At 47.8% G+C, this 13849-nt stretch overlaps 1 protein-coding gene across 4 annotated transcripts in view; it reads right to left on the bottom strand.

Moving 5' to 3' along the window:
• CAMKK2 (calcium/calmodulin dependent protein kinase kinase 2) overlaps positions 1 to 13849 on the bottom strand; it is a 57016-nt gene that overhangs the window by 20150 nt on the left and 23017 nt on the right. For all 4 annotated transcript variants that reach the window (XM_060118195.1, XM_060118192.1, XM_060118193.1 and 1 more), the window contains 6 exons: positions 12349 to 12482; positions 10647 to 10683; positions 4517 to 4538; positions 4300 to 4388; positions 2990 to 3189; positions 2187 to 2240 (listed from right to left, as the gene is read on the bottom strand). In XM_060118195.1, coding sequence (XP_059974178.1) covers positions 2187 to 2240; positions 2990 to 3189; positions 4300 to 4388; positions 4517 to 4538; positions 10647 to 10683; positions 12349 to 12482 — 536 coding nt within the window. The remainder of the gene's footprint in view (positions 1 to 2186; positions 2241 to 2989; positions 3190 to 4299; positions 4389 to 4516; positions 4539 to 10646; positions 10684 to 12348; positions 12483 to 13849) is intronic.

The following is a 13849-nucleotide window of genomic DNA, read 5'->3' as shown; positions in this document are numbered from 1 at the left end:
CAGGCAGCATTCCACATGGGCTGCAGCAGAGAAAGAAACAGCCCAGTGGCCCAATCCAGGGAAAAATCAGATCCCATTCCCCAAAGATCTAAAAGGACCGGGACTGTCTTTCCAGAAGGGCTGGAGCCTTCCTAACCACACTGGCTTTCCTCTGTAGCTGTGCTTTAACTTACCAACTTATACAAAAGCAAACACTCTTTTCACCCACCTGCCAGTTGAACAATAATAATAATACAAAGAACAATACAAAAGACAAAGCAGCAGCAGCTGTGATTTGTGAGGGCTTAGCCTGGACCAGGCCCTGTACTGAGGTTTCTCAGCACCAACATTTCATTTGGCTGTTACCTCTGCCCGGAATGTTCTTCCCACCAACATCTGCGTGGCTTGTTTTCTCCCATCCTTCAGGTGTCTGATCAAAGCTCACCCGCTCAGGGGGGCCTTCCGGAGCTCCTGTCTAAAACAGACACCCCCTCCACCTCCATGTGATTTCTCATCATAGCACCTCCCCCTGACATTATATTACATATGTATTTGGGGACTTCCCTGGCGGTCCAGTGGTTAGAATTCTGCGCTTCCACTGCAGGGGACACAGGTTCAATCCCTGGTTGGGGAACTAAGATCCGCATATCACATGGTGCGGCCAAAAAAAAAGAAAGAGAGGGTGGGAGGGAGGGAGACGCAAGAAGAAAGAGATATGGGGATATATGTATATGTATAGCTGACTCACTTTGTTATAAAGCAGAAACTAACACACCATTGTAAAGCAATTATACTCCAACAAAGATGTTAAAAAAAAAAAAGAAAAAGTATTTGTTCACTGTTTAACTCCTGCACTGGAACGTCAGCTCCAGGAGAACAGAGATTTTTGTCTGTCTTGCTCACTGCAGACACCCAGTGCCCAGGAACATCCCTGGCACGAACTAGGGGCTTGATAAATACCTGCTGAATTAATGAATGCTTGTATTATTTCTGTTGATCCTCTCAGAAGCCATAAAAAATAGTAAATATTATTCTCATTTTACAGAAGAGAAAAAAACAGAAGCTCAGAGAGGTGCCGTGTCCTGGGAAGCACAAAGCCTAAACCGGGCTGACGTTGAAGCCCGTTCATGCACCACCCCGGGGTGACAAGTTGATGCTTTCACCTGGTGGAGGGCCTGACCCAGGAGGAGCTCAGGGATTGTGCTGGAAAAATAAACCTTTATGTCGGGTGCTCAGAAGGTTGGAAGAGGTCACAGAAAGTGACCTGGTCCACTCCTGTCCGAGGAAAATGATTTCATTAAGAGCAGTAACGAGATAAGGGTTTGGATTGCACAGGTGTATCAATTTGACAGAACATTAAATAGTACACTTAAGATCTGTATGTTCCATGATATGTAAATTTTACCCCCAAAGAAAAAAATGAAAACCACCAATAGTGAGCTCTAGCTAATGACTGCACTCTGAAGCATATGTAAGGAGGTACAATTCTTAACAACTTGGCTATATGATTGAAAATTTTCTCATCAAATGTTGGGTGGGGGGAGGAGATTATAAACTCCTTTACTTCCTCATGGGACTAGTGTCTTAAGCTTTCCTCAATAGGAGTACAAGCTCATGAAAAGGAATAATCCTCACTTTTATTGCTCACATAATCAATCTGAACTTCAGAGTTTAAAATAGAAGCCCCTAAATGTCAGTTATATAAAAACAACAAAAGAAAAACAACAGAAAGAAGACAAAACAGCATTCCCTAAATCAATAATGCCACACGGGTTTTAACTTCCATTCCAATTCTATTCCTCCAACAACAGCTTCTAGGAACACTGTTGAGAAGAACATCAAAGCAGTACCAGGCTCAGGAAGAAAGAGTGCAGTTATTGATTAGTGACGCCTATCTGCAGTTTAGGAGAGGGTAGAGGTGGCACATTTGCTGTCCTTGCCCTAAATTCATCAACTACTGTATTTACAACCTCTAGAGCCTCTGCCGATCCTTCTGTTTTAACAGCTCGTTTTTTCACACATATGACTATCATATACAGCTATGTATATTTGGGAAGGCATCTTTTTTCATATCCAGATCTAACTGTGCAAATAAAATGAAATAACTTTTTAAGTGAATAAGTTCTATCTCCCTGCAAGGAGAGATAACTATTAATCCAAGGGGGCAACCCACAACACCCAGGATACAGGACACCCCACCCTGTTACCTGGCCAAACACAAAGCAGTACAGCGTCACACCCATGGCCCAAACATCCAGTGCCTGCAAGACAAAGAGCTCCGTGTGAGGGGCCAAGGGGCAGTAAAGGGTGCCTAATGCTTTCACCTGTCCAGCAACCAATCCTTCAGCTTTTCTTTGGGGAACCACCTGTTCTTGACTGCTCAGTCCATGGGAGTTTGGATGGGGCTATTCCTGCTCCCCAAACCCCATGCCTCTGGGTGGGCACATGACTCAGGCCTGGCCAATGAAAGCAACACTTCCCCCAGGCACAGTGATTGGTTCAAGGATGGGCACATGACCCAAACTGAGCCAATCAGAGCCAACCCCAGGATTTTCACTGGAGCTCTTCATTAAAAAAAATGCTCTTTCTATTGAGGCTGGTAAACTGGTAGAAAGTAGTCTGGAGCTGCTGATGACCATCCACCTGGGGAGGAAACCAATTCAGGAAAACAGAGCTGAGGGGACTTCCCTGGTGGTCCAGTGGTTAAGACTCCACACTTCCACTGCAGGGGGCACAGGTTCATCCCTGGCCGGGGAAGTAAGATCCCGTGTGCCACGTGGTGCAGACAAAATTTTTTTTAAAAAAAGGAAAACAGAGCTAGGAGATGGAGAGATGGATTCGTCTTTGAATCCCTGTATCTAGCCAAGCCTGAAAACAAACGCACCTCGCTCCTCATTCACATGGTCCAATGGATTCACTGTTTAAGCCAGTGAGTTGGGTTTTTGTCACTTACAGCTGAAAGGACCATAACACAGGCAGAACTCCTCACTGCAGGCAGGGCCAAACCTACCTTCCCAGAGAAGATCTTCCGGGTCTCCGAGAGCGACTCGGGCGCCATGAAGGCGGGAGTGCCCACGGTGTTAGAGAGGAGGGCGTCGCTGCCCTTGAACTCGTTGCTCACGCCAAAGTCCGCAATCTTGACGTGCCCATCTTCTCCAACCAGCAGGTTGGAAGGTTTGATGTCCCGGTGGATGATCTTCTGGTAGTGTACTGGGGGCGGGATGGGAGAGAGGGGGACAGGAAAACCACGTGAGGAGCTCCATGTGGCCCACACAGCCCAGAGACACAGGCGGGAACCTCTCTGTTCTCCCAGGGTCCCAGGCCCTTCCCAGCCTTCCCCTCTCAAACCTGCTGAATACCCACAGCTCTGAAAGATAAGGGGAGAATCTCTAAGGAAGTTGTCCCATCCTCCAAAGTGAGGAGCGAAACACGGACTGCCGACAGCAATTGGTAACTGCCTGCTGCAGTCTAAGTCATGGGTGCATGGAGAGTTTTTGTTGAGCTTGGCTCCCAGCTAGAAGCCTCAAGACTCGTGGCAAACATCTTTTCATTTACTAATGCCACCACTCAACCTGAACACCAAACCAACAATGACTGGAGCGGGTCAATTTGAAGTGTGAAGCACAACAGGACTGAGGACTTGGCTAACTGTTCCTGCCTGGATGTCAGCTCACGGGAGAGGACAGTCCTATGGTTTGGAAGACCCAACTGCATTTCTGGGGTGATGATGATGAAGATGATGATGATGAGATATTGGTAATAGGAGCAGCAGCTGACTTTGCTGAATGCCCAGTCTGAGGCCTTGCCCTGTGTTAAGTGCTTCCCATTCACCCCATTTCAATCTCACAACAATCTTATGTAACAGGCAAAGGGTATGAGTCAACATGTTTAACAACCGGAAGCAGAAAGGACACCCTGCCAGTCAGAACTACTGATGTCCTGGCTGACTGCAGACCTGGAAAGAGATATTTTATTCCCATTTTACAGATGAGGAGCTAAGGTTCCAGGAGATTAACAGGATCCCAGGGTTGTTGGGAATAAGGGAAGACGCAAGGCACTTAACAGTGCCTGGGACACATAGAAAGTGCTGGATAAACAGTCACTGACACTATTGCTCTTAATTTTTCTGTGTGGCAGGAAGAAGGGTTTCTGCTCGCAGGGGGCATGGCCCCAGCAGGTCTCTCTGCAGCTCAGACAGTTCTTTTTCCCACACACCTCCCTGTGCTCCGGGAGGGAAATAAGAAACCCTCCACCTTCCATCCACTACTTGGGAATGCTAAGCACCCCCTGGGTGAAGGTCCTCCCACAGGCCCCACTTACAGTACTCGATGCCTTTGATCAGATCCTGGAAATAGAAACGGGCCTGGTCTTCAGAGAGTGGTTTGAGGGTGGGCACTTCCATCACAGGCCTGAAAAGTCGATACATGCATGAAAAGCAAACCAGACACGCTGGCCTTTGCCCTCTCTCACCACCTCACTCAGCTCCGCAGCTCAAGAAGCTTCAAACATCACACCTGCTGGGAATGGGGACACTCACCCTTGGTTGACCAGTTCAAACACTGTAGGATAGAGAAGGGGGTGAATGGTTACACTGGGAATTTAGAAATCCATCTTCCTCCCCCTCCTCCCCAACTCCCAACCACCCCTAGAAACACCAAGAAGCACTGAAACTAACATTGGGGCTGGGGCGAGGAACAGTCCACTGAACCAAAACCATGGAAGGTTCTGCTTTTCTAAGTTCCCATGAGGAGGCTAGGGGTCAGAGATTTCTGGTATCCCTGGGACCCCAGCCTGGCTGTACTTCTAGTCCTCAAACAGCTGAGGACCCTCTACCAGAGAAAACAAAGCAGGAAGACCCGAGACAGGTGGGGGCGGCTCCTGGACTCCTTTCATTTTCCTCTCATACCTGGGGGGTGGGGGTGACTCCCAGGGATCTAACTGATGCTAAACTATGTCCTCTCACTCACACCCAGGTCCTGGGCTACCTTATGTCACAGAAGAGGTCTAAGGGGACACAACCCAAACATCCATTTACTTAGGCACAAAGAAGTAGCCCTAGGGGACTTCTCAACCCTAGCAAAGTTTCAATTCAAGAAACAGCAAGAACAGGTTTTGATGACCCCTCTCACATTTTCCAAGCTGCCAGGCTACATCAAGAATTGTTGGGTAGGACTTCCCTGGTGGCACAGCGGTTAAGAATCCGCCTGCCAATGCAGGGTACACGGGTTCGATCCCTGGTCCGGGAAGATCTCATGTGCCACGGAGCAACTAAGCCCGTGTGCCACAACTACTGAGCCCACGTGCTGCAACTACTGATGTCCGCGTGCCTAGAGCTCGTGCTCTGCAACAAGAGAAGCCACCACAATGAGAAGCCCGCGCACGACAACAAAGACCCAACATAGCCAAAAATAAATAAATAAATCAATAAATAAAAAGGAGAACATTGTTCCAACTCTTCAGCACTCTGTGGTCAGCTGGCCCTCAAACCCTTTCCTGTGACTCTCAATCTAAACCAAGACTGGGAGCTAGAGGCGGGGGATGGAGATCTCCCCACCACCTCAAAGGCCAACTCATCCTATTCCTCCTAAATGGGCCCTTCTTGACTCACGGTCATGTGCGACATACAAATGCCTCATTCCCTGCCAGCTTCCTCCCAGCCCTGTGTATGTGGGGACCGCCCCCCCAACCACCAAGTATTACATAAATCATATTCAGGGAATGCACAGTTTTTTTGTTGTTGGGGGTGAGTGGGTTATTTTTTGCATTTCTAAAAGTTGAGGTGAAATTTTCAGAACATTAAACTATTTTAAAATGCATGATTCAGGGCTTCCCTGGTGGCGCAGTGGTTGAGAGTCCTCCTGCCGATGCAGGGGACACGGGTTCGTGCCCCGGTCCGGGAAGATCCCACATGCCACGGAGCAGCTGGGCCCGTGAGCCATGGCCGCTGAGCCTGCATGTCTAGAGCCTGTGCTCCGCAACGGGAGAGGCCACAACAGTGAGAGGCCCGCGTACCGCAAAAAAAAAAAAAAAAAAGCATGATTCAGTGGCATTTAGTATTCCACTGCCTCCAATGAAAGCATCACCTCTATCTACTTCCAGAACATTTTCAGCCCCTAAAAAGAAACTCTGTGCCTCCCCCTAGCCCCCTGGCAACCACTAATCCGCTTTCTGTTTCCATAGATTTGCCTATTCTGTACATTTCATATACGTGGACTCATACAATATGCAACCTTTGGTAACTGGCTTTTTCACTTAGCTTGTTTTCAAGGTTCATCCATGTTGTAGCATGTATCAGTACTTTGTTCCTTTTATGGCTGTATAATATTCCATGGTGTGGATATGCTACATTTTGTTTATCCATTCATCAACTGATGGACATTTAGGTTATTTCCACATTTTGGCTATTATGAATAATGCTGCTATGAACTTTCATGTTAAGTATTTGTGTGGCTATCTGTTTTCAATTCTTTGGGGTATATATTTAGGAGTGGAATTGCTGGGTCACGTGGTGTAGTTATTTTAATTTTGTTCTGCTTGTACAAATATAACTGGGAATATGAAGCTGTACCTTAGGAAATGAAAAAAACAGCATAGTGGATTTCAAAATCCAGTGGAGAATGACTTTGGAATTGTCTGTTTTCTGGAAGCATCTACCCACACTGGAGCTTCTTATGGAAGAAGGGTTGTTTCAAAGGTTGTCCAAGGGCTGAGGTGGCCAAGGGGAAAGAGCCGGCTCCTCAGACAAAAAGAGGGCTTAAAGATTCTGACCTGAAAAGGAACTTCACTCCCCCAGGGCCCCACCCTGTTTTCACGTTCATCAACCAGTGTTGGCCAAACCCGTAGTTAGGGGAAATCTGTTGTGGCTTCAGGCTGTGGTTAGAAGCAAAAGTAATGGCGCTGAAGGTAAGGCTTCCACCGACAGGAGCGCTGGTCCCCTCAGCTCTCTCTTTACCACCTTGGTTATGCAAACTTAACTTTCAAGAGCTGCTTCATGGGGCTTCCCTGGTGGCGCAGTGGTTGAGAGTCCGCCTGCCGATGCAGGGGACACGGGTTCGTGCCCCGGTCCGGGAAGATCCCGCACGCCGCGGAGCGGCTGGGCCCGTGAGCCATGGCCACTGAGCCTGCGCGTCTGGAGCCTGTGCTCCGCAACGGGGAGAGGCCACAACAGTGAGAGGCCCGCGTACCGCAAAAAAAAAAAAAAAAAAAAAGAGCTGCTTCATGAATTTCTGTGCTTCCTCCCAAGCACTATAGCTCGGTTGGCATGAGGGAAGCTGGCCTGTTGAAACAGGTCTATTTTCAGGCACTTACAGTTTCACCGCTCCTGGAGCCGAGCAGTGGTGGCAAGTTTTTAACCCCAAGAAATACCAGTCGTATTCTCTACCCTTTGAGGGTCAGGCCTGCAGGTGCAGAACCCTTGCTGATACCTGCAGCCTGGCTTCACAGACTGCCCTGTCTGTCCTCACCACACACAGCTGTGGCTGGAAACTAAAAAATAACAGTGTTGGGATTTTTTTCAAAACCGCTGGAATCACATACCAAAATCGCATGGCTCCTTCCCACACTGCCACCTCAAGAAGTGAGAAACTCTGTCCATGAAGCTGCCTGGTCCAAATGGCTTAGGAGACTCTTCTTTGAGGCTTGGGTCACGTTCTTTACACGCTCATTCAACTCCTCGGCTCAAAACCCTCAAGTGGCTCCCTTCTCGCTCAGAGTAAAAGGCAAAGTTTTACAATGGTGTGAAATGTCCTCTGCCATCTGGTTTCCACTGTCCTGCACAAATGTCACCTCAGTGAGGCATCTCGAGGAGCCATTCTGTTTCTCAATTCCCCAACCTGGAACTCCTGACTCCCGTGTCCCTGCTCAGGTTAGCTTTTTCCATTGATATTGTCACCTTGGAAGCCTATGCCTAATACTTAGGTCTGAGTGTGTCTGTCCATCCTCACCAGAGCAATGAAGTGCCCTGAGGGAGTGGGGGGGCAGTTAAGTTTCGTTCCTTGAAGAGCCTAGAACAGGGCCTGACAAACTGTAATGTTCATTGAAAGAACAACCCATCTCCTCAGAAACAGCCCAAAGCCATTCGGCGTCAGGTCTGGGGCCCCAAGCGAGCAAATTATGCTGGCGATGCCATTCTGGGCCAAAAATTATCTTTTACATTTTATGATTTCTTCTATATTTCCCCAAACTTCACTCGTTTGCCTACCATTTTTATAATCTGGCCCTATCTATATACCATGTAAACTTTGTTTATTTCATACTTTTCTTTAAGTTGACTTAGTGTTAAAACTTTTAGCCTTATCCCGGGTAATAATATCCAGGAAATCATGAGTTTAGTGTGCTGGTTATAGCTTTTCCTATGCAATGATAAATTAAATCAAAAAAAATTTTTTAATGTTGGTCCATATACCACCTAAAATCGTCTCATATATTTAAAGTGGTGTTGGTACCACATGTGATGTTCATATTTTTATTATATGAATGTTTCACAATTTTTTAAAGTTATCAGATCTGATGTTGTTTATGTGTACCTTCTAAAATGTTTCTAAAGGAAGGTTTTTAAAGTTCTAAAATTGGAATCTGGCTGCACACTAGATGCTCTTAAGGAACTGACATTAACTTTTCCAGGTGCAATAATGGTAGGATTATTGTGATCATGTAGGAGACGCAGGCCAAAATGTTTAGGGGCTGAAGGGTCAAGATGTCTGCTACTTTTACTCTTGGGTGGTTCAGCAAAAAAAATACAGAGAGGGCTTCCCTGATGGCGTGGTTGAGAATCCGCCTGCCAATGCAGGGGACACGGGTTCGAGCCCTGGTCTGGGAAGATCCCACATGCCGCAGAGCAACTAGGCCCGTGAGCCACAACTACTGAACCTGCGCGTCTGGAGCCTGTGCTCCGCAACAAGAGAGGCCACGACAGTGAGAGGCCCGCGCACCGCAATGAAGAGTGGCCCCCGCTCGCCGCAACTAGAGAAAGCCCACGCACAGAAACGAAGACCCAACACGGCCAAAAGTAAATAAACAAAATTAAAAAAAAAACAAACAGAGAAATGGATGGGTGGGTGGCTAGACTGATAAAGCAAATATGACAAAAATTACTAACTGTTGAATCTGGGCGGTAGGCATACAGGTACTCATTGTACTCTTCTTTCAACTTTAACATTTTTCATAATAAAAACCTGGGTTGAAGGGGGTGATGAAAAATAAAATGTCCTAAGCAACAAGAGCATCCTTGGAATTGAACCATGGCAACTACTGTAGGGGAAATTGAGCTCTGAGCTCTAGTTCCAGACCAGACCCATTATTTATGATTAACCACTCCCTGTGCAACAAAGGATCACCCTGTGCTCATCCAGGATACAGACTGGGCTTGGCCCTGCCCATACCACTCATCTCCTTAACACCCCTCCCGGCTGTCATCTGTACCCACGCGAAATGCATACGCTAGTCTGAACAACAAGCCAGACAACAGCGGGACACGTGACCTGCTGATCACGCCTTCCTGGGCCTGAGAGTCTGCTGTCCAGCTTTGAATTAGTCCTGCACTTCCTTCCCTCATCAGCGCTTATGCTGGGAACTGACTGAGAATTGCCCCATGTCCTCATCATTTTTTAAAACCGAGGTCTCTGAGGACATACCTGAGTCCTTCCCTTTCAGTGTGCAGGGCCCAGACCCTTCAATGGCCCCTCAAGCCTCCAAATGCCCCATCATGGCCTCCCAGGCCCTCCACCTTCATCCCCACCCCCTCTCCATGGTTTTCTCTGCTGCAGCCACATTTTTCTCAAACACGCTAAGCTCTCACCAGCCTTGGGGCCTTTGTACCTGCTGTTTCCTCTGCCTGGAATGCTCTTCCTCAGATGCAACAGGGCTGTGTCCTTGATACTCAGGTGCTAAATGGTCACCTCTTTTCTGCCGTGGCCCCTCCATCTCTCTCTCACATCACCCTGTTTAATCTTCTTCAGAGTATCTATCTGAAGTTGATTATCTGCTTTATTTACAGTCATCCCTTGGGATCCATGGGGAATTGGTTCCAGGGACCCCCGTGGATACCAAAATCCATGGATGCTCAAGTTCCTTATTTAAAATGGCACAGTATTTGCATATAACTTATGCACATCCTCCCCTATACTTTAAACCATCTCTAGATTACTTATAATATCTAATACAATATCAATGCTATGTAAATAGTTGCCAGTGCATTTTTACTCTTTGCAAATTCAAGTTTTACTTTTTGGAACATTCTGAAATTTTTTCTTTTTCATATTTTCGATCCACATTTGGTTGAACCTGCAGATGCAGAACCTGTGGACACGGAGGGCCGACTGTAGTTGTTGACTATCTGTCTTCCCTGACTAGAATACCAGCTTCATGAGAGCAAGGGCCTCATCTTTCATACTCATCACTGCATCCCTCGTGCCTAGAATGGTGTCCAACACACAGCAGGAACTCAATAAATATCTGCAAATGGATGAAGAGGACACCCAGATAAAGTCCCAGCAAGAACTCCTATCCACCTCCTGCTTTGAACCAGGGGTGCAGCCTTCTGTGTGGGGCCCAGTTGGAGCAGGAAAGGGTGGCAGATGCCAGGGGCAGGGGATGCCTGGAGAGCACCCCTGGGCTTTGGCAGGAGCAGCTGCCTGAGCAAGGGTGGCAGGAAGCAAGGGCTCTCTTACCCATGTACAGATGGTCCTCATTGGGGTCGTCCAGGACCTGTTGGCATAGCCACATGGAACAGGCCGGAGATGAGGAGCAGGAGAGAGGAAGAGGGAGAAAAGGTATGAGCAGGGAGGAAGCATCGTCCACATGACTGCATTTGCCAGTGGGAGGGCTGCGCTTTCCACTGTTTTTCCTAGTTAAGATGAAGGGCACAGGAAAAAACCCAGAGTGTGTGATCCAAATGGCCATCTGGAAAATAAGCGCGTTCTAGCCCAATCCTCAAGGGTCCTAAATACCCAGAAAGGAGGTTACAAAAAGGAGGGGGCAGATTCCTCCCCTGGAAAATGTCTCAGCTTGAATAAGAATCCCACCTGTCTCCTAGGAGACGACGGACTGGTCATCAGGGTGAAAATTCAAATCCTGTCCCCATTCCCCCTGCCCTGGCAGGAAATGATGTCTCCCTGCCTGGAACTGCCACAGCACTTTCTTTCTCTCTTTTACGGCCTTCCTGCTTTCATTTTATCACTATTTCTATCTTCCTCTCTCCAAAGGGCAGGCACCATGTTGTATCCACCTTGGTTGCCTCCTTGGTGCCCTCTAACAGGACTAGGCACCTAGTAGGTGCTCAGGAAATGTCTGATGAATGAATGAACAGGCAAGCTGGCAAAGAGTCTTGTTGGATGGGGAGCCCACACACCACAGGGCACAAGGGAGAAGGGAGATCCTGCCAGGACCCAGACACATGCGCTAACCAAGTGCCCTTGGGCTTCCTCTAAGATGGCCGACTCAAGCATCAGTGAGTTGAAATTGTGAAACTCGGTGTGACAGGTGGAGATAGTCTGCAGCCACCATCTCTCTTCTTTTGGGAAGAAACAAAGAGACTCCTTGGCTAGACTGGTCCTCCCACCTCTTCCCATACCACACTCGCCTTCCCTAGTCATCTAAGAGTCACAGGACAAGAGCCCTGAGAAAGGGATGCATCCTAGGCAGAGGCCTGGGACAGCCAACCTGGAACTCTAAGCCCTGCCCTTCGAGGAAAAGTCAGACCCAGGCACTTGCCTACCTAGAGTTCTGTTATTTTTCTTTGAAAAAATCACTTACGTTAATGTGTAGGATTATTGTTGTTTTTAAATGAATTAAAAATTTGTTTAGTTTCTCAGCTTTAAATTCTAATGTGATAAATATTAATAAACATAATCCCCATAAGCAAAAGTTTTCTGCATTCTTCAATTATTTTTAAGAGCATAAAAGGGTCTTGAGACCACAAAGTGTGAGATCTAGAGCAGGGGTCGGCAAATTACAGCATACAGGCCAAATCTGGCCCTCCCCTGTTTCTGAAAGTAAAGTTTTATCGAAACACAGCCAGGCCCATTTGTTTACATGCAAATGGCTGCTTTTGTGCTACAACTACACATATGTATAGTAGAAGGAGAACCAGCTCCAAAAAGAGAAACAGGTGAAGGGCAAGCCTCAGTATCCCTCTGAGCCTCAATTCCTTCATCTATAAAATGGAAGTAGTAGTCCGAGCGAGGGATGAGGATTACACAAAATAACAGGGTGAAGGAGCCTGGAGAAATAACTACCACTCAGCCCTGCAACAGGCTGTTTGATGTGATGTGGCTCTCCCTAGAAACCAGTGGTATGGCATTTTGATAATAACAGAGACAAGGCTGGACCATCACCATTCCTCCCTCTCTCCTCCATGTCTCCCCACCTCACCTCCACCAGCTTCACCACGTTGGGGTGGTCCAGCTTCTTGAGGATGGCAATTTCCTGGTACACCTGTTCAATGGGGCCCCTGGGCTGGATGCAGCCCCTGGGGGCTGGCCGGGTCCCTCGCGGAGGGGGGCGACCTGGAGGAGACATGAACCATCCAGAGTCAGGGCAAAGAGACTTTCCTCTGCAGAGGGGGACTGTAGGCAGGACAAATGAAGTGGGGGGGCTCTCAGAAGGGCTGGAATGGCTGATGCCATACAGGGGGCTTTATTTATTTATTTATTTATTTTGGCTGTGTTGGGTCTTCGATGCTGCACGTGGGCTTTCTCTAGTTGCAGCGAGCGGGAGCTACTCTTCTTTGCGGTGTACAGGCTTCTCGCTGCAGTGACTTCTCTTGTTGCGGAGCATGGGCTCTAGGCGCACAGGCTTCAGCAGTTGCAGCACGTGGGCTCAGCAGTTGCGGCACGCAGGTCCTAGAGCACATGGGCTTCAGTAGATGTGGCGCACTGGCTCAGTAGTTGTGGCTCACAGGCTCTAGAGCGCAGGCTCAGTAGTTGTAGGATCTTCCCGGAGCAGAGATCGAACCGGTGTCCCCTGCACTGGCAGGCAGATTCTTAATCACTGCACCACCAGGGAAGTCCCCCACCAGGGGGCTTTAAACAGCCTTCTCTTCATCTGACTCCTCTGCTTCTGGAAACACTGGAGACCCAGTCCCCTTGCCCAGCCTTCTGTTCATTCTCTCCTTCCTGTCCCATTCCCCAGGCCACAGTGAGAATCAAGAGTCCACTGAGGTACAAGGAAAAGAAGTCTGAGGTCTAGTTCAGCGATCTCAATATTCCCCTCTCTGGGGCTCGGTTTTCCCACTCCATAAGATGGACAAAAACATTATCCTTCACCTCCATAACTCATGGAAGTAGCAGAGATATAAAATAAAGTCCAGGATAGGAAAAGAAGGAAGAGCTGATGAGAGAAAAAACAAAGGACTTGCTTGGCCCTGCAGTGACTGATAGTCAAAAGGTCACAGTGATGGAAAGGTCCACAGTCAAAACACTTACACTGCATGTTATATGTAAGTAAGGATCTAAGTGTGACTAACAGAACAGAATGTGGATGTGTCAGCCTTGGAAAAGTAAAAGCAGAGGTGCAGGTGTCAGAGTGGGATGTGAACAGAAGCAAGGCAAGTTCCAAGGAAAGATACTTGCTGCATCTGCTGTAACAAGGAAGAAAGTGACAAGGGCAGTAACAACAAAGGAGCTGAACATCGTGGTATCACCTCATTGCCTGGTTAGGGAAAGGGAGGAAAGGAGTGGTTGAAGTCATGCTCAGAGGAAGTCAGAAGTAAATGTCAAAAATTAATAAATCAAGAAATAATGGCACAAGGATATTATCGGGCTCAGAGTTCAGATAAGCAGGATAAACCAGGGTCCTGGTGGTAGGACAGGGTTTTGCGATTTATGTTTCCTCTTATCTACTTTCTCTTTTCAGCTCAAGCCAACATTTTGCT

This window comes from Mesoplodon densirostris, chromosome 15 (assembly GCF_025265405.1).
Source record: "Mesoplodon densirostris isolate mMesDen1 chromosome 15, mMesDen1 primary haplotype, whole genome shotgun sequence".
NCBI classification, from domain to species: Eukaryota; Metazoa; Chordata; class Mammalia; order Artiodactyla; family Ziphiidae; genus Mesoplodon; species Mesoplodon densirostris.
This window is presented reverse-complemented; position numbering and strand designations above follow the sequence as displayed.